At 41.8% G+C, this 26,263-nt stretch overlaps 1 protein-coding gene across 3 annotated transcripts in view; it reads right to left on the bottom strand.

The window, feature by feature from the left end:
• PLD5 (phospholipase D family member 5) overlaps positions 1–26,263 on the bottom strand; it is a 416,641-nt gene that overhangs the window by 322,118 nt on the left and 68,260 nt on the right. Inside the window, exon 1 of one of the 3 annotated variants that reach the window (XM_027046399.2) lies at positions 20,016–21,090. The exons of the other annotated variants lie outside the window; for them this stretch is intronic. Coding sequence (XP_026902200.1) covers positions 20,016–20,018 — 3 coding nt within the window. The 5' untranslated portion in view covers positions 20,019–21,090. Of the gene's footprint in view, positions 1–20,015; positions 21,091–26,263 lie in introns of those variants that run through there. 3 annotated transcript variants of the gene reach the window in all.

A 26,263-nucleotide genomic window follows, 5' to 3' on the forward strand; every position in this document is an offset into this window, starting at 1 on the left:
AGAGAGCTGTGATGTGCCTCACAGACCAAATGCGTGCATTAGATAAGCTTGGTTCAGGCACGAGTTACGGTGCGGTTGGCTGTGAGTTCAACGTTAATGAATCAACAATATGTGTTAAATAAGGTGTCTTTGAACAGAATCACGCATAGGCCAAAGTTACGTATTGATTAGTTGAAGAAAATACTGTGACCTGAGGTTTGTAGGAACTTAAACCTACATTCCCTCTAGGAGCACCTGGTCAATATTCACTAATTCAGCGTTTGCAGTGACTTTCTAGAACATAACGGCCACAAATAATGACAACTGGTTTACTTTTAGATCTTTTCTACCCTTGACATGGAAGCATAAGACTGAAATTACTTAGAGGAATCATCCACCACTACTCTACACCTTAAGCTAAACCTCACAGAGGCCAACCCAGAAAGGTGGGGCTGTGACCTATTTTCAAAAAGTAGTAGAGAAGAAAACCAAAACCCAGAAGAACTCCATTAGTAACTCTGTAGAGGTCAAGGGGACAAAAGAGGCCACTCTGGCATAAAGATTATTTTGAGCTAAAAGCAATCAGGACCCGACAGTTTCAGAAAGCTCTTTACATCCCCCACAACTACTTAAAAAGAATTTAGATAGAGCCCCTGCTCCAGGGAGAGAGCTATCACCATAAATAACTACTTTATGATATGAACAAGGTATGGTATACAGAAAAGAACCTAGCAGGGCCACTTTGATCAAAGTCCTCTCTGTCCCATTGTGTCCAAGTGGCATCAAACATTTGTGTACCACACACTTACTCTTCTTCATTGTCCCCAAGGTTTGCTTTCCTTCCCTTTGAAGACCCAGACCCCTCCCCTCTTTCCCCTTAGTTGTACGTATACACTGCATTCTGCCTGGCTTTAGAATTTCCACGCCTGTGTGGATTCCCCATACATACTCAATTACATTTTCTTTTCTCCTGTTCCACTGTGTCCCGTCAATCTGATTCTTAGTCTGGCTAGGACCTGCAAGGGGACAGGAATTCTCATCCCCCAACAAGTCTAACGATCTGCGCACAGTGGACTCCCAATAAACGCTGCTAACAACGTTCAAAACCCACTAGGAATATCTATCTGATAGCTCTCCTTGTCGGAAAAGTATCCTTGCGTCTTACCCAAATTCCCAGCACAGTTTAAAACTCCATCTGCTCTTTGCACCCATGGTAGAAATGCAAACTTGACCGCTAGCTTCTGTTAACAGCCCTTCACACACTCCAACACATAGTAAATCGCCCGGCGCTCTTCCGTTGTCTAAATAAAATAATCCCATTTACTTTACAATTTCTTTCTTCCATGTTATTTTCCCTCCTCCAATTATGTAAACGGCACTCGTTCTGCTTTAAAACACGGACGGTCATGTCATCTTTTCCATCCTATTAAATGATGAATTGCAATTTTCATCTTCTTGCCTCCAAAGCCCACCTGCCGTCATAAATGTTTAACTGGTAAGGTCATTTCCTATCAAGATCTCTATTAGCAACTGTTTTAATGTGTAATTGTTCTACTGATCCTTCTGCTTAAGGATTCACTTTTTTTTATTATAAAAACATCTCTACAATGAAACCATGATTAATTATTAAAGACAACGGCTCAAGTGCACAGAGAAAGCTTTTTATCTAAAAGAAAACAAGGACAACAAAGTAACACGGAACATAATTAGCCTACAAATGGAAGCTGATTATAGAGAGATTTAATGTTTATTGACTCATGGTTTTAGAACATGTCCACCTTGGGAGAAGTGGGGATTTGGATACAAGCTCAGGGACCATTTATTTTCAGTCCCCCCTGGCAACAGTGTTCAACCTTTGAAAAAAGCATTTCTTCTAGTTTGGATCATCAGGAGGTTGTACCATGTTCTACCCACCACCTCATGGTCATATTTCTATGACCTTTAGACTCTATTCTAAGAATTTTTGTAGAAATTAGTGCAGGAACTTAAAAGAACAAAGAAAAGAAGCTTCACTGGGTTGAGAAGCTAACCTATTAGAAGACATACGGCTGGACAAGACAAGAGAGAATGGGGTAGCAAGATAGGAAACTAGGAATCCTGAAAATTGAACCCCACATCTGGAAGGCTGTATGTGACCCCAGATTAGTCACATGACCACCTGGTATTTAAGGCCAGGTCCTCTCTCAGACATCCACCGTTTCAAAATCCTGGGCTTGCGGGGAATACAATTAGTTGAGGCTGGAGGAAGATCAGTGACAGCCCAAATTCACAGGCGGTTACAGCCAAGTTAACTGAGGGTGGAAACGGTATTGTATTTGCCTGTCGCACACACGGCCCTCCACAGAGCCTACCAAGTGACCAGCAAGCAGGACATAAGACACCACACTCCCAAGTCTGGAGGTAGATTTCAGGCTTGTCTCAAACAAGGTGTTCGGTCATTTTCCAACAATTCAAAAATGTCATTGCAATGCCAAGTGGGTGCTCTACAGTTCAATTCAATCTGACACTAACCACCCAGAATTAGCACAGACCCCACAGGCTAAGGGCTCAGTCCCATAAGACTTCCTCCACTTCAGATATCAATCAAATGGGGTCCCCAGGCCACCTGCACTCCTGCCTGGATCACTTCTGCCTCTCCCATCCCCATATGATAATTCTCTGCAATGTCTCACAAAACTTAGGAAAGCACTATATTTGTGATTACATTTTTATTACAAAGGGTACAGCTGAGGACCAGCCAAAAGGAAGAGATGCTCAGGACCAGGAACTGGGGGGTGGGGTCCAGTGAGCATTTCCATGTCCACTTGGGGCATGCCAGCCTCCCAGCACATCAACGTGTTCATCAACCCAGAAGATCCCTGGGCTTTGTCATGTTAGGGTTTTATTTTGTTTGTTTTTGTTTTTATCAAAGCTTCATTATGTAGTCAGGATTAATTAAATCACTGGCCGCTGGTAACTAAACTTAATCTCCAGTCCCTCTCTCATCCCAGAGGAGTGAGGGATATGTGGAGATGAAAGTTCTAACCCTCTAACCTGAAACCATAAAACTCCTAAAAGAAAACGTAGGCAGTAATCTCTTGGACATCAGCCTTAGCCACATAGTTACAGATATTTCTACTCAGGCAAGGGAAACAAAAGCAAAAATAAACTATTGTGACTATGCCAAAATAAAAAGCTTCTGCACAGTGAAGGAAACCAACAACAAAATGGAAAGGCAACCTACTGGGTGGGAGAAGATATATGTAAATTACATATCTGATATGGGGTTAATGTCCAAAATATATGAAGAACTTACACAACTCAACACCAAACAAATGAATGATCCAATTAAAAACTGGGCAGAAGACATGAACAGACATCTTTCCAAAGAAAGATTACAGATTGCCAAGAGACACATGAAAAGATGTCTTGTCACTCATCATGAAGGAAATGCAAATCAAAACCACAAGTGAGATACCTCTCACTTCATACCTGTGAGAATAGTTAGTATCAAAAAGATAAGTGTTGGTGAGGATATAGAGAAAAGAGAACCCTCATGCACTGTTGGTGGGAATGTAAACTGGTACAGCCACTGCAGAAAACACTACGGAGCTTCCTCAAAAAACTCAAAATAGTTGGGGCACCTGGGTGGCTCAGTCGGTTAAGCGTCCAACTTCGGCTCAGGTCATGATCTCGTGGTTCGTGGGTTCAAGCCCTGTGTCAGGCTCTGTGTGACAGCTCAAAGCCTGAAGCCTGCTTCAGGGTCTATCTCCCTCTCTCTCTGCCCCTCCCGTACTCGTGCATGTGTGCACTCTATCTCAATAATAAACATTTTTTTAAATTAAAAAAATTAAAAATAGAAATACCATACGGGACTCCTGGGTGGTTCAATTGGTTGAGTGTATGACTCTTGATTTCAGCTCAGGTCATGATCCCAGCATCATAGGATTGAGCCCTGCAGTGGGTTCCATGCTAAGCATGGGGCCTGCTTGGAATTCTCTCTTTCTTTCCCTCTGCCCCTTTCCCCCCTCGTGCTCTCTCTCTCTAGAAAAAATTTTTTTAATTAAAAATATTTTTTTAATAAAAAGAAATACCATGTAATTCAGAAATTCCATTCCTGGATATCTACTCAAAGAAAATGAAAACACTAGTTCCAAAAGATATATGCACCCCTGTGTTTATTGCAGGATTAATTACAATAGCCAAGATCTGGAAGCAGCCCAAGTGTCCATAGATACATGAACACATAAAGAAGATGTGGTACGTACAGAATACTACTGAGCCACAAAAAAGAATGAGATCTTCCCATTTGCAACAACATGGATAGACCTAGACAGTATAATGCTAAATGCCATATATCAGATAAAGACAAATACAACATGATTTTACTCATCTGTGGAATTCAAGAAACAAAACAAAGGAAAAAAAGAGACAAAAAACCAGACTCTTAAATACAGACAACGCTGCTGATTGCCAGAGGGGTGGTGGGGGGAGGGGAGAGTAGGCAAAATAGACAAAGGGAATTAAGAGGTACAAACTTCTAGTTATAAAATAAATAAGTCAAAGAGATGAAACATAAAGCATTGGGAATAGTCAATAAATATTACAATAACACTGCATGGTGACTACATTTATCATGGTGAGCAATGAGTAATGTATAGAATTGTAAAATCACTATGTTGTACACCTTAAACTAATATGACATTGTCAACTATACTTCAATAATAAATAAATAAATGAGCTGTGCAAGGGCCCTGCCTTGAGTCATCTCATTAGCATAAAAGGCACAGTGGAAAGGAGCTCCTTATAAATAACACGCAATACTTCTAGCGCTTAGGAAACCCCCAGGGTTTTAGGAGCTCTGTGCAAGGAACCAGAGACAAAAACTGAATTTTATTACTATACACACAGGATCATTACTATAGACAAGATTCATAAGGTTATTATTCACGAGGCTTACTATTACTGCTCCCAAGGTTATTATACACAAGGGTTCAGAGTCCCAGCTTCTTGGGTAGCCCTCAAGCTAAGAATAAATCATGACTTAGGGCACAGCCACACTGGCAACACTCTTACCCAATGCCCCTCCCACAGCTGGCACAAAGAAGGGCACTGAAGAAAGTCTTACTGTCATCTCCCAGTGGGCAGAAGCTGGAGCAGTGAAGATTTTTGAGCCTCCCCCCACCCCAAGCTCAGAGACTGATGCTTGTAATCCTTGTAATTCACTCATCCTGAGGACCAATCCTCCTCTCTGCTCTGTAAGAATTAGGTAGCTTATAAACATCTATACAAGCGCTTACTGTAGGCCAGATATCATTCTAAGCTCTTTGCCAGTATTCACTCATTTAATAATTCCCAATTCCCCTTGAAGGTGGGTATGAAACTGGGCAACAGAGATGTTAAGCAACTTGTTCAAGGTCGCCCATCAAATCTGATTCCATGCTCTGACAACTAGGCTACCGTAGAAGCTCCCAGACAGAAGCTCCCAGACTCGTTACTTGATACAAGGTGCTATCCTGGAGGGGTACTACCTCTTTCTTCATTTTAAAAAGGAAAGTCTCTTGGGGAGCCTGGCTGGCTCAGTCGGTTAAGCATCCAACTTTGGCTTAGGTCGTGATTTCACAGTTCTTGAGTTCGAGCCCCGCATCGGGCTCTGCGCTGACAGCTCAGAGCCTGGAGCCTGCTTTGGATTCTGTGTCTCCCTCTCTCTCTGCCCCTCCCCCACTCATGCTTTGTCTTTCTCTCTCTCAAAAATAAACATTAAAAAAAATTTGAAACAAAAAAATAAAATAAAAAGGAAAGACTCTTTAAAATTGGACTGGTTTCTCCCCTCCTCATTTTTTTTTGTTTACTTTTTTTTTTTTTGCATTTTAGGGGAGCTTAAATTATCATTTAGGCCATGGATTGCAAAATAGTGAGGAGGACTGCGAGGTTTGAAGTATTCTTGGTTATGGAGTCTGACACTGACAAGAAACTTTTAAAAAGGCCCCCAAATTCCCCTCCAGATGCACTAAGTGTGTGGGGGCCACTGGAGCAATCTCCAGGCAGAGACGGTGTGGTGGTATTTATGGTTGCTTGCACACTAGCAGCAGCAGGCTAAGAGAGTGGCTTCAGGACAAGTGCATGGAAAGAGGAAGTGTAATGCTGGCCTCAGCAGGTGCATCATCATTCCTATTTGGACCGACGTCAGCTCTTCTCAGACACTCTCCCCACGGTCTGTGTGCGGTGGGAGTTGGGCCAGACAGCCTGTCCCCTGGACCCAGCTGCTTGAATCAGGGTCCACACTGGGAGGGGGTATGGGAGTGCGCCTTGGGAAGCTCACAAACATTTCATCATTGAGTCGACGCTGCTATCTGGGAGAGGATCCAGTGAGGAACAGTTTTATGTACAAATGTGTTAACGAATGAGCTCTGAGAGGACTCTTCAGAGATACACAGGAGAATGGAGCAGACATTGTGAGGCAGAGATGAGGCCAAAAAGGGAGAGAAAAACAAAGAAGCCACCAGATTTCTCTCTAAAATCAGGTCCAGCATCATGGGAAACATGGCTGTACTTCCTGCTGGGGTTTCAGGAAGCCCTCATCGCTCATCACAAATTCTTCTTTAACTGAAGTCAGCTTATGTTTCCATATCTTGGATACAAACAAAAACAAAAACAATCATGATTAAGAATCTAACCTATAACATGCATAAGTTTACGATTTCAACAAAAAGTCAAAGTCTTGATGGCAGTATATTGCAAGGGATATTAAGAATTATCTCTCTCCATTCCAACTTCCCACATCACAGGAATTAATTCAAACTGGAAAATAGTATCCACCCACTTTATGGAAGTCCCTTGTATAAGCCAATGATATCTTTCCTTTGATCTTTAAAGGCATCAAGAGACACAGAATCAATGCAAAGTCATTTGGGGTCACTAAGAACAAATCCTCTCTACTTTTGAGCTCTTTAAGAAAACTCAAGGACATTCTCCCAAACTTGTACATCCTGCCTCATGCCATGATGGTTCATAACTAGTCAGAACCCTATGATCTTGGGAAATTTTTGGAATTTTGCTGGAAATTCCTTACCACTCATGGAAGCAGTGGGAATAAGTTTAGAAGGGGAGTCTGTGTGCTGTCCTGCTTTCTGTGATTTTCCTATATCCTCGTTAAATTGATAGTTATTTGCCAACTTTCAGAATTTAACCAACAATACCTATTTAAAGACCTCCACTTCATTCAAAGACTAATTTATAGCCAGCACCCTCACGCTCCACCATGATGCTCTTATCAGCCTGTTAATTTCCTTCATAGCTCTTATCTCTATATGTAAAGTTCTGGTTCATTTCTTTACATGTTTATTGTTTATCTCCCTTATTAGAACCTAAAAAGGAACTAGGGATCTTAACTGCTTTGGTCACCATTGTATCCCCAATACCTAGTACAGGGCAAAAAAACCTGGTAGGAACTTGATAAAATCAGGTTAACTCATAGCTAATTGTTCTTAAAAATAGACCAAAATGTAGAAAGGCTCAAATACAGGCAAAGTGCCATGTCCTGCTCATTCAGAGTCCAGATCAGCTGCATGTGGGGAATGGGAAGGGGCCTTTGCTTAACAAGGTCTTCCTGAGCCCCGGGTTGATGGTATCTCTCCCATCTTCAGCAGGTGGCTTCCTAGAACCCTGGACATTAACATGCAGACAGCAGAATGGGAATAACACAGGGAGGCGCGAGCGTGGGAAGTTTTCATGGGCAGGCTTGGAAATGACTCACTTCGCTTTTGCCCACGTGCTATTGGCTGGGTACTCACGTGGCCACGCCTACTAGCTGGGAAGGCAGGGAAAGGGACTCAGCTGTGTTCTCAAAAGAATCCACAAGGATGGAAAGAGAAATGGGTAGAAGAAGTGACAAGCAGTGAAAAGTGCTCCATTCATCAAGGTTCATCAAGTCTGGGAGACTCCAATTCACTAGTAGGTCTTGACTACCTCCTCGGTGCTCCCCAGTTTGGGGAGTTTTTGTTATTTATTTCAAGCTTTTATTTATTTTTTTTTTAAATTTTTTTTTAACGTTTATTTATTTTTTTGAGACAGAGAGAGACAGAGCATGAACAGGGGAGGGGCAGAGAGAGAGGGAGACACAGAATCTGAAGCAGGCTCCAGGCTCTGAGCTGTCAGCACAGAGCCCGACGCGGGGCTCGAACTCACAGACCGTGAGATCATGACCTGAGCCCAAGTCGGACGCTTAACCGACCGAGCCACCTAGGCGCCCCTATTTCAAGCTTTTAAATATCACTGTGCGTAACGACTGAACACACTAAATACTTAGGTAAATGGGGACCATTCTCAGATGTGCAGTTCTCAGCACTGCAAGCAAAAGCAGTTCTGGGATGCATTCCAATATGATACTAACTAGACAAGCCCCAATTATTCGAAGGGGGCTTTTTAAAAAGGATTTTTACCTTTTAAAAATAAATACTTTTAATTCATCCCTTTTTAGGCAATAGCATGATTTTGAGTCACCCTGGTGGAAGGAAATAAAGCCTGATTGTACCAAGCATCCAGATGCTTCAAAATAGGTCACTGGTCTCAAGAACTGACCCAGCCAATTCTGTTGTTCGACGTGGGTAGGCAGGAATGAGATTATAACACCCCAGGTGGGGCAAGCTGTACCCACCTGCGTGCTGTTCCTGTACGATCAGTGCCTCATACGGAATGAGTAGAGTGAGGATTATTTACCTAGGCTGATTATATAGGAAACCTGATTGGGCAGACTATAAGCCATTGGCAAAGCCTACATATTTGACCAATTATAAGGGCGAGCTGGACTCTATGAAGAGCAAAGGTGGATAAGGAGTTCTTGCCCTACAAGGTGGCCCAGCTCTCATAACTCAGAATTTAGTTACAGATTTTAGCTACAAGGGAGATGAGACATTGGCTTGCCAGACTCATCCACATGCTTCTTTTCCTCTACGTCCAGGCCTCTTCTCAATCCACAGAGCACAGAATAGGCAAAGCCCAGTGGGGTTCCAGGCCACCTCAATACAGTGAGTCTCGCCATAAAGCAAGTCTAATGTTTCCTGGGTCTCCAAAGACATATAAAAGTTCTGTTTATCCTCTACTGTAGTCTATTAAGTCTATCCTATATTAAGTCTATTAAATGTGCAATAGCATTATGTCTTAAAAAAAAGTGTACATGCCTTAATTTTAAACTATTACTGCTACAAATTATTAACCATCATCTGAGCTTTTAGCTGATTGTAATCACCGATTCCAGATCACAATAAATACCATGATAATGAGAAAGTTTGAAATATTGTGAGAATTACCAAAATGTGACACAGGACACAAAAAGAGCAAATGCTGTTGCAAAAAAATGGTGTTGACAGACTTCCTTGACACAGGTTTGCCACAAGGCTTCAATTTGTAAAAAAACAAAAACAAATCCGTAGCTGCAGAGCACAATAAAATGAAGTATGCCTGTAAATTCTTTCGGAAACGCTCCCCCATCTTTCTCCCTCCCTCTCTCTGCTTCCTTCCACTTCTCTGTCCATTACTCTACTTAACACTTTTAAAATTAGGTCATTTATTCCCTTGATGTTGTATAGTGAAATAGCAAAAGAACTGAATCGGCAATTGCTTAAACTTGAATGTGCAAAAATGCTTACTCAGTATACTATAAACAAAACTTTTGCAGGAAAACTGGAAATAACATTCATGTCCATTAAAATGACGACAGAATTACACAGCACAGAATGATGGCCACCATAAAGTAAGTAAAAAAAAACCCAGAACTCAATAGCATGTTTATGAATATTTACAGATGCACACTTACTTATGAACCTGAGTGAAATATTTGTTTTTTGTTCTTTCAGTAAGTATTTAATATGTCAGCCACTGTTCTAGCCACCAAGATTACGATGGGAAACATGGTTCCTATTCATGGGAGTTTACAGTCTATTGGGGAGGTAGACATTCATTGAATAATAGTATAAATAATTTAAGAGGCTCCTGGGTGGCTGAGTCGGTTAAGGGTCCACCTTCAGCTCAGGTCATAATCTCATGGTTCGTGAGTTTGAGCCCTGCATCGGGCTCTGTGCTGACAGCTCAGAGCCTGGAGCCTGCTTCGGATTCTGTCTCCTTCACTCTCTGTCCCTCCCCCACTCATGTTCTGTCATGTCTTTGAATTAGTGTTCTTGTCTTCTTTGGGCAAATACTTAGCAGTGCAGTTGCTGGATCGTAGGTAGTTCTATTTTTAACTTTTTGAGGAACTCCATACTGTCTTCCAGAGTGGCTGCACCAGTTTGCATTCCCACCAACCGTGAAAGAGGGTTCCCCTTTCTCCACATCCTGGCCAACACCTGTTGTTTCTTGTGTTGTTGATGTTAGCCATTCTGGCAGGTGTAAGGTGTTATCACATTAGAATTTTGGTTTTCATTTCCCTGATCATAAGTGATGGTGAGCATCTTTTCATGTATCTGTTGGCCATCTGAATGTCTTCCTTGGAAAAATTCATATTCATATCTTCTGCCCAATTTTTAACTGAATTTTTCTTTGGGTATTGAGTTCTATAAGTTCTTGATACATTTTGGATACTAACCCTTTATCAGATGTGTCATTTGCAAGTATCTTCTCCCATTCTGTAGATTGCCTTTAGTTTTGTTAATTGTTTCCTTTGTTGTGCAGAAGCTTTTTATTTTGATGTAGTCTCAGTGGTTTATTTTTGCTTTGATTTCTCCTGCCTCGGGAGACATATCTAGAAAGAAGTTTCTATGGCTGATGTCCAAGAAGTTACTGCTTGTCTTCTCTTCTAGGATTTTTATGGTTTAAGGTCTCAAATTTAGGTCTTTAATCCATGTTCAATTTATTTTTGTGTATGGTGTAAGAAAGCGGTCCAGTTTTCCCAATATCACTTGTTGAAGAGACTTTTTCCCATTGGATATTCTTTCCTGCTTTGTAGAGAATTCATTGACCATGTAATTGTGGGTTCATTTCTGGGTGTTCTATTCTGTTCCATTAATCTATGTGTCTGTTTTTGTGCCAGTACCATACTATTTTGATCACTACAGTTTGTAACATAACCTGAAGTCTGGGATTGTGGTGTTTCCAGCTTTGCTTTTCTTTCTCAAGGTCGCTTTGGCTATTTGGGATCTTTTGTGGTTCACATTTTAATTTAAAATACACAGTTTAGGATTGTTTGGGGGTGCCTGGGTAGCTCAGTTGATTAAGCGTCCAACTTCAGCTCAGGTCATGATCTCACAGTTCACAAGTTCGAGCCCTGCTGACAGCTCAGAGACTGGGGCCTGCTTCAGATCTGTGTCTCCCTCTCTCTCTCTGCCCCTCTTCCCGCTCATGCTCTCTCCCTCCCTCTCTGTCTCTCTGTCTCTCTGTCTCTCTCTCTCTCTCAAAAATAAACATTTTTTAAAAATTAGGATTGTTAGCTCTATGAAAATGCTATTGATATTTTGAAAGGGATTGTATTAAATCTGTACATTGCTTTGGGTAGTATAGACATTTTAACAATATTTCTTCAAATCCGTAAGCATGGAATGTCTTTCCATTTCTTTGTGTCATCTTCAATTTCTTTCATCAGTGATTTATAGTTTTCAGAGTGTGGGTCTTTTCACCTCTTTAGTTAGGTTTATTCCTAGGTATCTGATCGGTTTTGGTGCAATTGCAAATGGGATCAATTCCTTAATTTCTCTTTCTGCTGCTTCACTACTGATGCATAGAAATGCAACAGATTTCTGTACATTGATTTTTGTATGCTGTAACTTTACTGAATTCGTTTATCAGTTCTAGCAGGTTTTTGGTGGAGTCTTTAGGGTTTTCTATATAGAATAACATGTCATCTGCAAAGAGGGAAAGTTTGACTTCTTCCTTGATGATTTGGATGCTTTTTATTTCTTTTTGTTGTCTGATGGCTAGGACTTCCAGTACTATGTTAAATAAAAGTCGTGAAAATGGACATCCCTATCTTGTTTCTGACCATAGAGAAAAACTCAGTTTTTCTCTATTTAGGATATTAGCTGTGGATTTTCTCATATATGGCCTTAAGGTGTTGAGGTATGTTCCCTCTTAAACCTACTTTGTTGACTGTTTTTAACATGAATGGATATTGTACTTTTTCAAATGCTTTTTCTGCATCAAAATGATCAATACAGTTCTTATCCTTTCTTTCATTAATGTGATATATCACATTGATTGATTTGCAAATACTGAACCATGCTTGCAACCCAGTAATAAATCTCACTTGATTGTGGTAAATGATTTTTTTTTTAATGTATTGTTTGGATTTTGCTTGCTAGTATTTTATTGAGAATTTTTGCATCTATGTTCATCAATGGACAGATCATCTAAACAGAAAATGAACAAAGAAACAATGGCTTTGAATGACACACTGGACCAAATGGATTTAACAGATATATTCAGAACGTTCCATCCTAAAACAACAGAATATGCATTCTTTTCAAGTACACATAAAACAATTTCCAGAATAGATCACATATTAGGTCACAAAATAGGCCTCAACAAATACAAAAAGACTGAAGTCATACATGCACCTTTTCTGACCACAGTATGATGAAACTGAAGTCAACCACAAGAAAAAATCTGGAAAGAGTACAAATACATGAAGGTTACACAATATGTTACTAAAAATTAACGGGTCAACCAGAAAATCGAAGAGGAAATCAACAAGTACATAGAAACAAACAAAAATGAAAACACAATGATCCAAAACCATTGGATGCAGCAAAGGTGATTCTAAGAGGGAAGTTTATTTTCTTACTTCATGATGCCAGAAAAATCTTAAATAAATAACCTTACATGTAAAGGAACTAGAAAAACAACAACAAACAAAATCTCAAATCAGCAGAAGGAAGGAAATAACAGAGGTTAGCACAGAAATAAATGGTATAGAAACAAACAAAAAAACCCAATAGAACAAATCAATGAAACCAGGACCTGGTTCTTTGAAAAAATTAATAAAATTGTTGAACCTCTAGGCCAGGCTTATCGAAAAGAAAAGAGAAAGGATCCAAATAAATAAAATCACAAATTAAAGAGGAGAAATAACAACCAACACCACAGAAATATAAACAATTACAAGAGAATATTATGAAAAACCACATGCCAACAAATTGGACATCTGGAAGAAATGGATAAATTCCTAGAAACATATAAACTACCAAAATTAAAACAGGAAAAAATAGAAAACTTGAACAGACTGATAACCAGCAAAGAAACTGAACCAGTGATCAAAACACGCCCAACAAACAAAAGTGTATTTGTCTTAATTTAGTTTCCTGAATCAATCACATGGCAGGATCTACTTATAGATTTGGGCTCACAGCCCTGTTCTGTCTTCCCTTACGATAAAACAAGAATTTGTATTTCCTGACTTTAGACTGCAGAAGAGTATATTACTTTGACACATTTGAAAGGAATAGTAATAGAAAGCTTTGAGAAAAAAATGGGTCAGGCAGACATCATTTTCCCAGGGGACATGATTGACCATGCAAGGCAGATCGGGCATCAAACCCACCTTCCTCTGGGGCCCATGGGAACTTACATTGGTACACAGCAACTCTGCTACAGTTGAAACACCAGTAAAGTTACAGCTATATCTCAATGTGAAAGTGCTAGCAAGACTATCAAATTATTTCTGATTAGACTTATTTCTTTACAAAGACATACAGATAATTAACTTGCAGCACATTTTAACCTTTGCAATTTATAATTTATATTGCTATTAACTGTTTCTAGTACATTTAAGAGCTCAGCCTTAAACTTGAGTGTGAAGCAAGAGTGAAGGGTTTTGCCTTCCACCTATTGCTGACATTCAAAAAAAGCTCTGACTGGGACCACAGAATTCTTCCCTACTAAGGGCCCAAAGCATCACACGGACTGGTCCTTCAGGTGATACGAAAAAGTCCTGGCCAATGCCCATCATAAAACATTTCAAAGACTTACTAACAGGCATCACAGTTTGAAACAGTTCTTTTTCAAAATTGCTTACATATTTTTTGTAAATGGCATACACTCATTTTAATAAAGAACACTACTCAAATAAAGAAAAGAATGAAGAAAATTTGCAAATATCCCCCACTGTTTAGTGTGGGGAGCATAATCTGCTATATCTCCACCCATGCACAGAGATCTACTGATGTAAGCTTACAAAAATGGGATTGTTGGCTTCTTTTTAAAAACAAAAAGGAAGGAGGGCATATAAAGCTTAAAAACAAGTAAAACTTGATTTGGGGGCTATAACTCAGGATGATAGAAGGCTGGATGAAGGGGACTTCAGGGTGACTTTGATGTTCTATTCTTCAAATGAGTGCTAATTACAAGACTATGTTCATTTTGCAAAAAATGTGAGCTGTACATTTATGATTTATATACTTTTTCACTTTGGAAGTTATACTTGAGAAAAAAATTCTTACTTAAACCCCCTTGATTAAGTAAATCAATACTCCAAGCAGATGATGGAAAGGGCCCGGGAGAAGAAACATACATAATCCTGGAACCAATTAAGTCCATCTTAAAAAATTCACTCATTACATGTCAATGCACTTTCACAGAAACTTACTAGGCAACTCCAAGTCCTAGACTGAGTAAATGGTATTCAGCTTCTTCAATGTGATTAAACAGAAGTTATAAACATAGTTTTACAAAGAATTTCTGTACTCAGAAATGCGGAAGTCTTAGATGTAGCAACATATTACAAAATAGCCTGCCCTTGCTATGAGAAATACCTAAGCCGATGAGCCATACTTTCCATGAATTGATTAATCAGCCACAGTGTGTTAGAAACATTAAAATCATATAGATATAGAATAGCAGTTAATTAAAAAGTGAGATTTATTAAGGATATACTGTTGTGATTTCCCCCCTTTCTATCAGAGACTTTATCCATTTCTTAAAACATTTCTATACATGCTTTACTGTATTTTGATTTCACCACCAAAACCAAAATAAACACGGTAACTAACCAAATAAGGAAATTAATCCAAGTACTTTTGTAAAACAAGCTATAAATCCAAACAGCAAATTTCACAATCCAAATACCCAATGCCTCCAAATATACTTGCCCTCCAGGGTGGGGACACAACTAGGGGAGCTGACTTAGGGTGTTGGGTTTTGGGAAATCTGGGCCCTTCATAGACCCAAAAGTCCTCAGGGGTCCAGGATGCCTGGGCAGGTAATTCACACACTCAATTGCTACATCCAAAGAGTAAGATGGGAAGTAAGAGAGGAGGGACAAACACTAACAGGCATCTGGGAATGCCGATAAAAAGGGCAGAACCAAGAAAATCAGAGAGTAGGGACAGTGAAGCTGCCTATCATAAGTTCACCTGGAAGTAATGGATATATATTGGAGGATTGTAACGTTATTCCTGGGTCCACACTTACAGGAGAGCATGTAAAGTTGTTGGTAAGGCTAACAACCTGAACTACTCCATTTCTCCTGCGATCCTCTGAGCATCTCCCCAGACACTTGAACCTATTTAATTTCTAGGTTATCCAGTTAATTAGTCTCTTTATTCTAGGTCTTTCATCTATCACAGTGATTTTACAATCAGGCTTGATAAGCAACAACTTCAATGGTATTTTATCCACCATCCCATATACACTTGCTCTTGTGTCTTCTCGCCATGTAGGACGTGTCCAACACCCATCGTGAATCACCTGTAACTGTGAGGCTGACCAATGGGATGCAGCTTTGCACTTTCTTTAGCCCATCAAGTACAATTCCTTCACAGAAGACCACAGAAAGCATAAGAGAGATGATTCGTCTTCATTAAATTACTGATATGTGCAATTTTTAATGCTCTTGACATGATCTTCAAGGAGAAACTCAAAGTCAACCAACACTTTCAATTCCCTAAAACTTAGCATCAAAATACCCCCCTTCCTGACAATTAGTATCTTACCTACCCTAATTAATAAAATTATTCATACCTTTATTCTGTGTGCTTTTTTTTTTGTTTTGTCTTGAGGGGTGGGAGCTTCATACCCACTCATTTCCTTCCACATCTTTCCATTCATCTTACCAATGTGGCTACAAGTAATCAATTATCAGGAAGATCACACTGCAGTCCTTTGTCATTTCTGGCTATATCCATACCACCTCCAAACTTCTGAAACCTGCATATGTATGTGTATATATATATATATATATATATATATATATATATATATACACACACACACACACACACATACATACATATTTTTTGTAAAGAGGTACATAGAACCTCTTCTGATCCTCTGAATCCACTTTCTCTTCAGGAACACAAAAGATCACTTAATACCATAAGCCTCCACATTTGTCCCAGAACACACTGCACTGTCACTCACTTCTAAATACCCTACTGGACTTTGGGTGAGAGACTCCTGTGGATGTCTTTTTTTATTCACTCAACAATACACAGAACCTACTCTATATGAGGCATGTCAGGTAATGTAGGAATGGCAGCCAAGCGACTCTTCTTCAGTTAGTAGCTTCAAGTCCCAGTCTGTGCTTTTCCTTTCCTTTCCTCCCCTCCCCTCCCCTCCCCTCTCCTCCCCTCCCCTCTCCTCTCCTTTCCTTTCCTTTTTTCTTTTTTAATGTTTATTTAACCATTTTGAAAGAAAGAGAGACCAAGCAGGGGAGGGGCAGAAAGAAAGGAGAAAGGGGAACCCAAGCAGGCTCTGCACTGTCAGCACAGAGCCTGATGTGGGGCTTGATCCCATAACCATGAGACCATAACCTGAGCTGAAATCGAGTCAGACACCCAAACCAACTGAGCCACCGGGGCCCCTCTGTGCTTTTCTTTTTCATGTTCACACCAATCAGTGGTCGGTGCAGGTGAATTTTTCATGCACATCATTTCCTACTTTGATTCTTTTCCATTTTCTCCCCATCATCTTCATTTAAATCCTTACCATCTTGTACTTCAAAATTTCAAAACCTTCCTTGCAATTCATTGTTCCACCAAGATTCACAGCCTAATCAAACATCTGACTTTATATAAACATATTAATGTAATTATCACAATGACCCAACAGAGGTAAGAGTCATTGTTCCCATTTTGCAAATAAAAACACTAATTGTTAAAGAATTTAAAAAATTACCGCATGAATACATGGGTAACCCAGAAATTTAACTCTAGGTCTGAGTGCACTTAAACCCTCTTTCCATAACATTAGACTCTCTTCCAGACTGAGGCAACTCTTTAAGGGAAGTTGGCCAGAGTGGAACTTAAGGTAAGAATTATGGTGTTGGGGGGCACCTGGGTAGCTCAGTTGGTTAAGCATCTGCCTTCAGCTCAGATCATGATCTCACAGTTCATGAGTTCAAGCCCCACAATGGGATCACTGCTGTCAGCACAGAGCCGGTTTCAGACCTTCTCTCCCCATCTCTCTTTGCCCCTCCCCCATCCCCCACTAGCGCACGTGCACTCTCTCTCTCTCAAAAATAGACATTAAAAAAAAAAAAAGAATTATGGTGTTGGTATGCAAATGACAAGAAACCCAAACAGGTGACACCAAGAAAGAACAGACCTGTCTTGGAGCAGATTGGATATGAGGAGGAAAGAGAAATGTTAAAGATTATTTGAAGTTTTAGAGGCTGGGTCACTTAAGGTTGGCCTGGCTCACCTTCCTATATACCTTCACAGGTTGTAGGATGAGGTGGTTTAAGAAGTAAGGGTCGTACATTTTGTTCCTAGCCTCGCACTACCTTTTACTAGCTATGTGTCCTTAGGAAAGTACTTAACCTCTCTGAACCTTACACCTCATTACAACAGTATTATTAATAATAATCTGTCTTTAAAAGCAAGGATATAAAAAAATAAATAAAAGCAAGGATAAGGATTATTAAAGTATTAAAAACACTTGGCACATAGCACATATGTCCTCAATATTTGTAAAATATTACTTAAAAGCATTCACACATTTCCTTTGTTTTGAAATAACTTGCTTGCAATTATGTGGGGTGGATTTAATGATTTGAATTTCCTTTAAATTTGTAAATAAAATAAAAAGAAGCAATCTGAAGCCAGAGCCCACAGCAGGCTGACTTATTTGGTAAAACAGCCAGCAAGCCCTGACATGCTCCCGATTCTAATAATGGGGTCAAAGGAGAGGGTTTTAAACACAATTGAGTGTCTCTTCTCTTGGATAAGTAAGGGAACTGATCACATCTGCATGATGAGAAACATGATTGGTTTCCTTTTCATCATGGAAGGGACTTCATGAAAATCTAACCCACAGATTCACTCCCCTTACAATCAAAGACTGGTTTTTCAACCCACTGCTCTCTGGACAGACTTCTCACTACAAGGGAAGGGGAAATATAGTCCCCTTTGCAAAAACTAGCTGGTTAGAATGTCCTCCCTACAAAACTATGACCATTTTAGTGTTTGCGGTTCAGAAAAGCTCAATTAGACGGAAGCTTTCATTTTAATGTACAACTGGGTAATTTTTCCAACTTTTTTTTTTTTTTTTTTGGCAATCAAAAAAGAGGTCTACATACGTTCATTAGGTTGTGCTATTGCATTTAAGTGACTCAGTCCCTGGTGGCTCCTTGTTGTCTCCCTGAATACTGTACAAGATTGTCGCTGTGCTTAAGTTTATGCCCACGCTTAAAGTGTGCTGGCAGGAACTCTATCTGCATTTCAGCCCAGTCCTTTTAATCCTTAAAGGAATGTTCTTGGGCTCATAAAGAGAAGAGAAGAATTATTATGCTTCAAGAACTCAAGCAAAACATTCCACAGCAGTAAGGAGCCCCACTTAACCCTTATGCTGGGTATGTTGGCATTTACGCACCCGGCCGGTCAAGGAGAAACAGATGAGTCTTTAATGTGACTTCTCCACAGGTTAGAAGAGTTTCTAGCACAGATGCAATAATAAAGGGTAACACATATCAATAAAGGAGGGGAAAATCTGACCCTGAACTCTGCAGCTGTTTCCAGGGTCTGTTCCTAGCAATCTAGGATGGATGATGAGGGCAGGAAGTGAGATGAAATATTTTCATAAATCTGGTTCCCAGTGTCCCCTTTTCCGAGTTGTTGGAAAGGCAGACTTCTAAAAATTCCCACATCCCCTTCATCAGAACTCTCTTCATTCATCTGGATTATAAACAGAATAATCATTTCCCACACATCAGCTGTGCAGTCAAATAAATGTATTTCAGGCATTCTCTCTATACAGTAATAGGTTATATTTTCTCTTAAATGTTATATAATCTTATTATGACCACTGTCCTTCATCCCTTGACTATTAAAGAAAACGTTTAGTGGCTTCACTCTTAACACCAAATCCTCCCACTGGTCCTGCATCACGGGCACAGCAGAAGAGGTGCACGGAGAAGCCACAGAGACCACAGCCCACCCCGACCTCAGCACACCGTCCTCCCACGAAGCCCACACCTCGTCCAAAGACCTCACACTTCCATGAAGGCATGCCTCACGCTGGCAGTGTTGGCTTTGCTAGAGTGAAATCAAACGAACTTCCTCCAAAGTCACTTACACTTCCCTTTAGAACATGGGCTCCTTTTGTCACTGTCTACCTAGAATAGTTTTGAAAGGGGGAAAAAAAAACACTCCGAAGTTTGCTCTAGTAATGGTTAATCTGCAAATGCCTCCCATCAACTAGTGACAACTCACTAGTCAGAAAAGATAGCTGTTTCATTATGAATGGGTTTGTACCCCCGCATGAAAACATCGAGAAAGCAGGCGATTCTTTCTTTCAGGCAGGCTCCTGGAAATCACAATTGCATTCAGAGGAAGAGCACATATCAGAGACCACATTAATCAGGGCTCGCCTTTGAGGTCACTGTGGGACTGTCCTTCCCCGGCAGAGCCCCGCAAAGGGTCCTTATTAGTTACGAGGCTCCTGACACGAAAGGAATCATTTTTCAAAAGTCAGTACCTTGGTGCCAAGGGTTTCCCTGCCCTTCTGAGTAAAAGGCTGACAGTGCCCCAGAGCTCAAGTTCAGTCTCATGCGACCCACAGCCACTGTCACCAGCAGATGCTAGGTATTCCTTCCCAGGTAACAAACTAGGTCTGCAGAAATCTTGGGAGTTTCTTACCATTGTGATCCAGTCTTCCCTCCCTGCAGAGTCCAGCAGCCAGGAGCTGTTGCTGCTGCTGTGCTGTTCCCACAGCCACGGGAGGCTTTGGAGGCAGAGAACGATTCATGTGGTACAAATGTATTGCCACCGATTACATTTCAGTCCCTCAATTGCTGGCCTGGATGCTTTGGAAATCAGCCAAACCAAGCGGGAGGAGAAAGGGCTGCAGTTTGCAATTTCAGAATTTCCCCCTAGAACCTGCTCTTAGCAATTCGGGTCTCTCATGCAGCATTTTAAGCAAATACCGAAGGCTGCTACATTCAATTAGATCTCGCTCTCTTTTCCTTTTCAACTGAGATGGTTGTGTTGCTTTGTGGGATGAAATCATAGCAGGAGCTCAAGCTGACCCAGGGGACACAGGCACTCTGCCCACGTCCACACACCTCCAACCTGACCAGAACCGCCACTCTTCCTATCAGAGAGGAGAGCCCTGGCCAGATGGAGAGGAAGGGAGAGGGCAAGGCTGGTGAGCACCTGAGGCCACCAGGGTCACAGCAGCTCCGTCACTGGTGTGCCAAGGACCAAACACAGGACCTAAGTCTGGACTACAGTGTTCGGTGTCACACTGTCAAATCCAAACATGTGGGAAGAAAAGTTCTTTGCTCATCAAAGGAGTCTACGAAACATATGTTATCCTGAAGAACAAGCCAGAAGCTCTTCACCTGCAGGGACTGTATCTGCCAAGATGCTTTAAATCAAGCCAGGTCTGCTCACTCATACCAAATCACTGGGCTCTTTGTTTTCCTAGGTTTTGACAACATTTTATTGCTTAAAAATTCATCTATCTCAGAAGGATTCAACTACGCAATCAAAGCTCAGGCCAGGACTCCAAAATAATAACATAGGGGCACCTGGGTGGCTCAGTCGGTTAAGTGTCCCAACTCTTGATTTCGGCTCCGGTCGTGATCTCACGGTTTGTGGGTTTGAGCCCCACATCGGGCTCTGCGCTGACAGTGTGGAGCCTGCTTGGGATTCTGTCTCTCCCTCTCTCTGCCCTTCCTCCGCTCATACCGTCTCTCTCTCTCAAAAATAAATAAACATCTGGGGCGGCTGGGTAGTTCGGTCGGTTAAGCGTCCGACTTCGGCTCAGGTCATGATCTCACGGTTCGTGAGTTCAAGCCCCGCGTCGGCTCTGTGCTGACAGCTCGGAGCCTGGAGCCTGTTTCAGACTCAGTGTCTCCGTCTCTCTCTCTAACCCTCCCCCGTTCATGCGCTGTCTTTCTCTGCCTCAAAAATAAACAAACGTTAAAAAAATAAATAAATAAATAAACACTTAAAATTAAATAAATAGTACACAAAAGCAAAAATACCTATTAATTGCTAAACTGTTTATCTGCCGTTCCTTCCTCGCTTAGTATAGATTCCAGTAACATGGTTGCCATGTCGGTTTTATTCCCTTCTATGTTCCTAATACAGCATCTACACATTGTATAATATTTATTGCTGAATTAGTTACTTCTCCATAATTGTTGAAAATGTGAGCAGTCCTACAAACTGCTAAAATTCCTTTTACTTGCAGCCTGATGTGTTCTAGGCTGGGGTTGGGTTCCTCTCGTGACAGCTTTCCTCACACCAAAAGAAAGGTCCACACCCCCTAAGAGGTTAGGCGAGAAAGGGCAAGAATAACTTCCAGCACAGCTTGCAAATTCAACACAAGGAATAAAATTCATGCCGATGGCCAAGGGTTCTGATTTCTTAGAAAGAATTCATAGCGTTCATCAGGCCTGATCAAGAAATAGCTGTGAATCCACAGAGTCCAAGAAAACTACTCCCTTTTCACGAGGCAAGTCTTTTAAAAGAGAAAAGCAGACATAGTAGGCAAATCAGGTGCCCAGGTGAGACACCAGAGCCCGTTTCTGTGGCCAAGATGTAGCTCAGTGCTGGCAACAAAGGAGGTTCTAGATACTTACTGAATTCATGCACACCCTTAAAGCAATGCCCTGGAACCCTGAAATGTCAGACACTTTCTCTCGAGCTAGGAGGAGCCAACACAGCCTAGTGTGGGGTCTCAGCTCATTTTGAGCCCCATTCATGGTCCCATCTCTAGGACACTCCCCACTGCTTCAGCTGCTCCCTGCACCGTGCCCCATCACACTTGCCCTCACGTGCAATGAGGTGGCGACACTGTCTGCCGTGTGACCAGGAAACGAGCCTTGTCTCAGGGTGCCTGGGTGGCTCGGTCAGCAGAGTGTCCCCGTCCTGATTTCAGCTCAGGTCATGGTCTCACGGTTCCTGGGATCGAGCCCCACGTCAGACTTCGTGCTGAGCCCTGCTTGAGATTCTCTCTCTCCCTCTGCCCCTCCCCTGCTCACACTCTGTCTTTTTCTCTCTCCCTCTCTCAACAAAATAAAATAAAAAATAAAAATTAATTTTTTAAAAAGCCTCGTCTCCTCTTTTCTGCTAGCCTCTGGAAACCCGTACCGTGGTGTCAGCGAAGCATCTTCCTTTCCTTCTCCCTGTTCTTCAAAGTGCAAGGTCACTCCTCCCTCCATCAGGAAGACACCCCTGACGGCTTTGCTCCATGGCTGGCGTGTGAGTCCTGCACACAGTTTGTGAGAGGTGTCCCCACCGACTGCAGATCAGACTAAGATGAGTCACCAGGGCAGTTCGGGGGCTTCATGAACGGGCCCCCTAAACTCTGCTCTCCCACCATGCCTGCAAATATTCACTACTTCTGTCCCAAAGAACCCCCTGCAGTCCCCTCAAGTCACAGTACCTGTTCCTGCTTCCTGGCCCCTGCACACATGGGGCCCACTGGGAAACTCCCTTACATCCGCATCAGAGCCCCACACAAACCTACGCAGATTTAGAAGCAGTGCTGTTTCCACCCTAAAGATGCTCATACGGTGTATCGGCATTATTTCTCCCTGAGAAGAACGAACGTCTTCTCATATAAATTGCCATCTGGCAGAAACCACAAGGGAATATGAGGAAGCCTTTCTGAATAACCGTCTGTCTGCTGACTGAATAAGGAGTCTGTCAATGTTAAGACTTGTTTGGACACTTGTGTTAATCAAAATTGTTAAGACTTCTTGGCTTGATGTTGTCAGAACTCACTGAATCACTGAATCACATCCCCCTCACTGATACCAGCCCCAGACCCCACCAGCAGGAAAGTTAGAAACTTCTGGTGAGAAGTGGGGGGAAATTGGAATTTCCTATAAAATAGTAAATTTTTTCAGGGTGCCTGGGTGGCTCAGTCAGTTAGGTGTCTGACTCTTGATTTCAGCTCAGGTCATGATCTCACAGTTCACGGGATCTGGCCCCACATCAGGCTCTGTGCTGACAGCACGGAGCCTGCTTGAGATTCTCTCTCTCCATCTCTCTGCCCCTGCCCCCCAAATATTGTTTTTAAAAAATAGCAAATTCTTTCAATTAAAAATGTAGACATTCAGGGGTACCTGAATAGCTTAGTCGGTTAAGCATCTGACTTCGGCTCAGGTCATGATCTCGAGGTTCATGGATTTGACCCACGTGTCGAGCTCTGTGCTGACAGCTCGGAGCCTGCAGCCTGCTTCGGATTCTGTGTCTCCCTCTCTCTCTGCCCCTCTCCTGCTTGCACTCTGTCTCTCTCTCAAAAATAAATAAACATTTAAAAAATGTAGACATCCAAAAAGCCAGTCCTCTCCTCTTGCACCCCTATGGCCCCATCCTCCCACATATTCCTGAATACCGAGACATTCAAGATACACAATGTACAGTCTCAGAGCCAGGGGTGAAAGGCCCAGTGGCAAGCTGCCTCCACCCCTTTGAACCTGAAAGTGTGCAAAAAAAAAAAAAAAAAAAAAAAAGAGAAGTTCTTTTACAAATGTGTACAAATAGCTATACCAGCTCTTTTAGTGTTTTCTTATAAAAAATCCATTTTATCTTTTCAGTGAAATCTTTACTGCATCTTCAAGAGATACTTAAAATGTATATGAGGGGCGCCTGGCTAGTTCAGTTGGTGGAGCGAGTGACTCCTGATCTTGGGGTTGTGAGTTAGAGACCCACATAGGGTGTAAAGATTATTTACAAATAAAATCTTTAAAAAATAAAATGTGTATGAGAAGCCCACCAAACATGACTACCTCCCTCCAAAGAATGCTCGTGATTCATTGGTCAGTATTTAAAATGTTGGTCCTGCGTGAATAGCATTTACTTGGCATTCCAAAAAAAAAGAAAAAAAAAAGGAGCCAGTAGACACTAGAGGCTCCCATGGCCACCATAACACCTACTCTCTGCTGCCACAATCCCCTGGAGGTAAGAATCCAGAGAAAATCGAGGATAGTAGGTTCCTAATTGTTCCACAGCAGCAAAATTATGCCTCCCCCTATGTCCACCCCCTCAAGAGAACAAAGAGAAGGGCTGGGGACTGCTTATCTTTCCACGGTTCTCCCATCGCCACTTTTAACCCCAAATCCCACCCTCCTGTATTGCCCAGTGTTTTGCTGTTATTGGGATACATGTGGCCTCACCCCCCCACCCCCCACCCCCGTCCAGCCTCACAGTTGTAGCCAGTTCAGAAGGCAGGGCTACAGGAGCACCCATAGACCAGTGATTGCAGGATCCCTTAGAAATAAGCACGTGGGCAAGGTGGCGCTGTTTTCAAATGTAATCTCAAGCAGCCCTTCTCAGTCTAAGAGCCACAAAGCATGTAGGGATGCCTTTCAGTTCCTAATAATGTGTCAAAGGTTTCTGTTTCAATAGATGGGAATTGATGTTGGCAGACACAAATTTAGGTCAAGGCAATGAGAAAAAGAAGCCATCACTTCCTAAAACCACCCAAGATTGCCAAGTATTTATATTACGAGAACAGTCACACAGAAGGAAACAAAGAACAAAAACATATTTCGGCAGTAAAATATTCCCATTAACTTCTATCACGGTATTATTTACGAGATATGAAATCATGCCGGATGGTTTCTAACCATGAGAAGTGGATACAGTAGGGAGAAAAATTGAGATAGCAATAAAAGGCACATGCCCTGGAGGAGGGTAGCAACCATCATATACAGAGTCCTCTGCAGGGTCTAAACTATCCAGTAGAAGACATGGATCCTGCTTTGCAAACAATCCTGAATTGTGGAGACAGCTGAATGGAGACCCAGGATCTTTGCAGACCATCTCAGTTGACCCTCTCCGGTTCTGTGCCTGGGACCATCTGTTTTCTTCCAGGGGCATGGATTATGTTCCTATTCTCCCTTTTCACCACAGGAGGGAGCTGCAGTGTAACAAGGGTAGCGTTCTCCAGCTTTGCCTGAGCGGCTGGTGACCAGTTTTCATTACCAAGTACAACCTGTGTGAATGCCTCCAACTAGAAAAGAATGTGACCAATCAGTGGTTCAAAACCAGCTTCCCAAGCCATCCTCCACCTGACCCTGAGTTCAAGGGTTTCACATGCAAGTATGTGTGCATGTAGTACAACTGTTATGTTTTGTTATCTACTTTAATACCAGAAATCATTTGAAAGACGTTATTTTGATGAGGATAATCCAGGAACACATCCTAAGCATGAAGATACCTGATCTTTTGGCTAATGACTTTAATCACATGGAACTCACTGGACTGATTTACCCACGGTTTAAAAGCAATCTGTAAGCTATCTTCGCCTGCCCAATTCTTTTGGCATAAATGATCACCCCAAGTAAGAAAAGTCTGCCCAGGCATATTGCCAAAGATGATTTAGTGATAGTAAATAAGGAGCTTAATGAAGTGAACTCTCCTTATTAACCTTCGGCCAGAGTCACATCTGTGCCCATTGCTTGTTTCAGTTCTTAAATGCTCTTTAAAAGCAGCAGCCAACTTCAGTTCTAATTTTGCCTCCGAAGAATTCAGCACAAGCCCATCCAGAAGAGTGATTATCCCTCAATTTGGAGGCAGTGAGGTAGGCACCTCCGTGAGGTCCCAAGAGGCATCAATCCGATCACAGTGCTTGTCCCAGAGGGTAGGTCTAGACCCAAATCAACACAGGAACTCATTCTGTATGGCAGTTCTGCAAAGCTGCGTGTGGTGTCTTCAAGTCAGATGCAGCTACAGCCAAAAGGGGGAACAGGTGGAACATGACATAGGAACAGAAGTGTCCGTTGACAGTCCTTGAGTCCCAGTTAGGTAAAGTTCCACTCTATCCTGGCTCACTGGTCAGGCCATTGTGGTGCAGGATGGAGCTGGTGTGGGGGTGGGGGGGCCAGCTCTCCCCACACCACATGCTCCAAGCCAGTACTCGATGA

This window comes from Acinonyx jubatus, chromosome E4 (genome assembly GCF_027475565.1).
Source record: "Acinonyx jubatus isolate Ajub_Pintada_27869175 chromosome E4, VMU_Ajub_asm_v1.0, whole genome shotgun sequence".
Taxonomy (NCBI): domain Eukaryota; kingdom Metazoa; phylum Chordata; class Mammalia; order Carnivora; family Felidae; genus Acinonyx; species Acinonyx jubatus.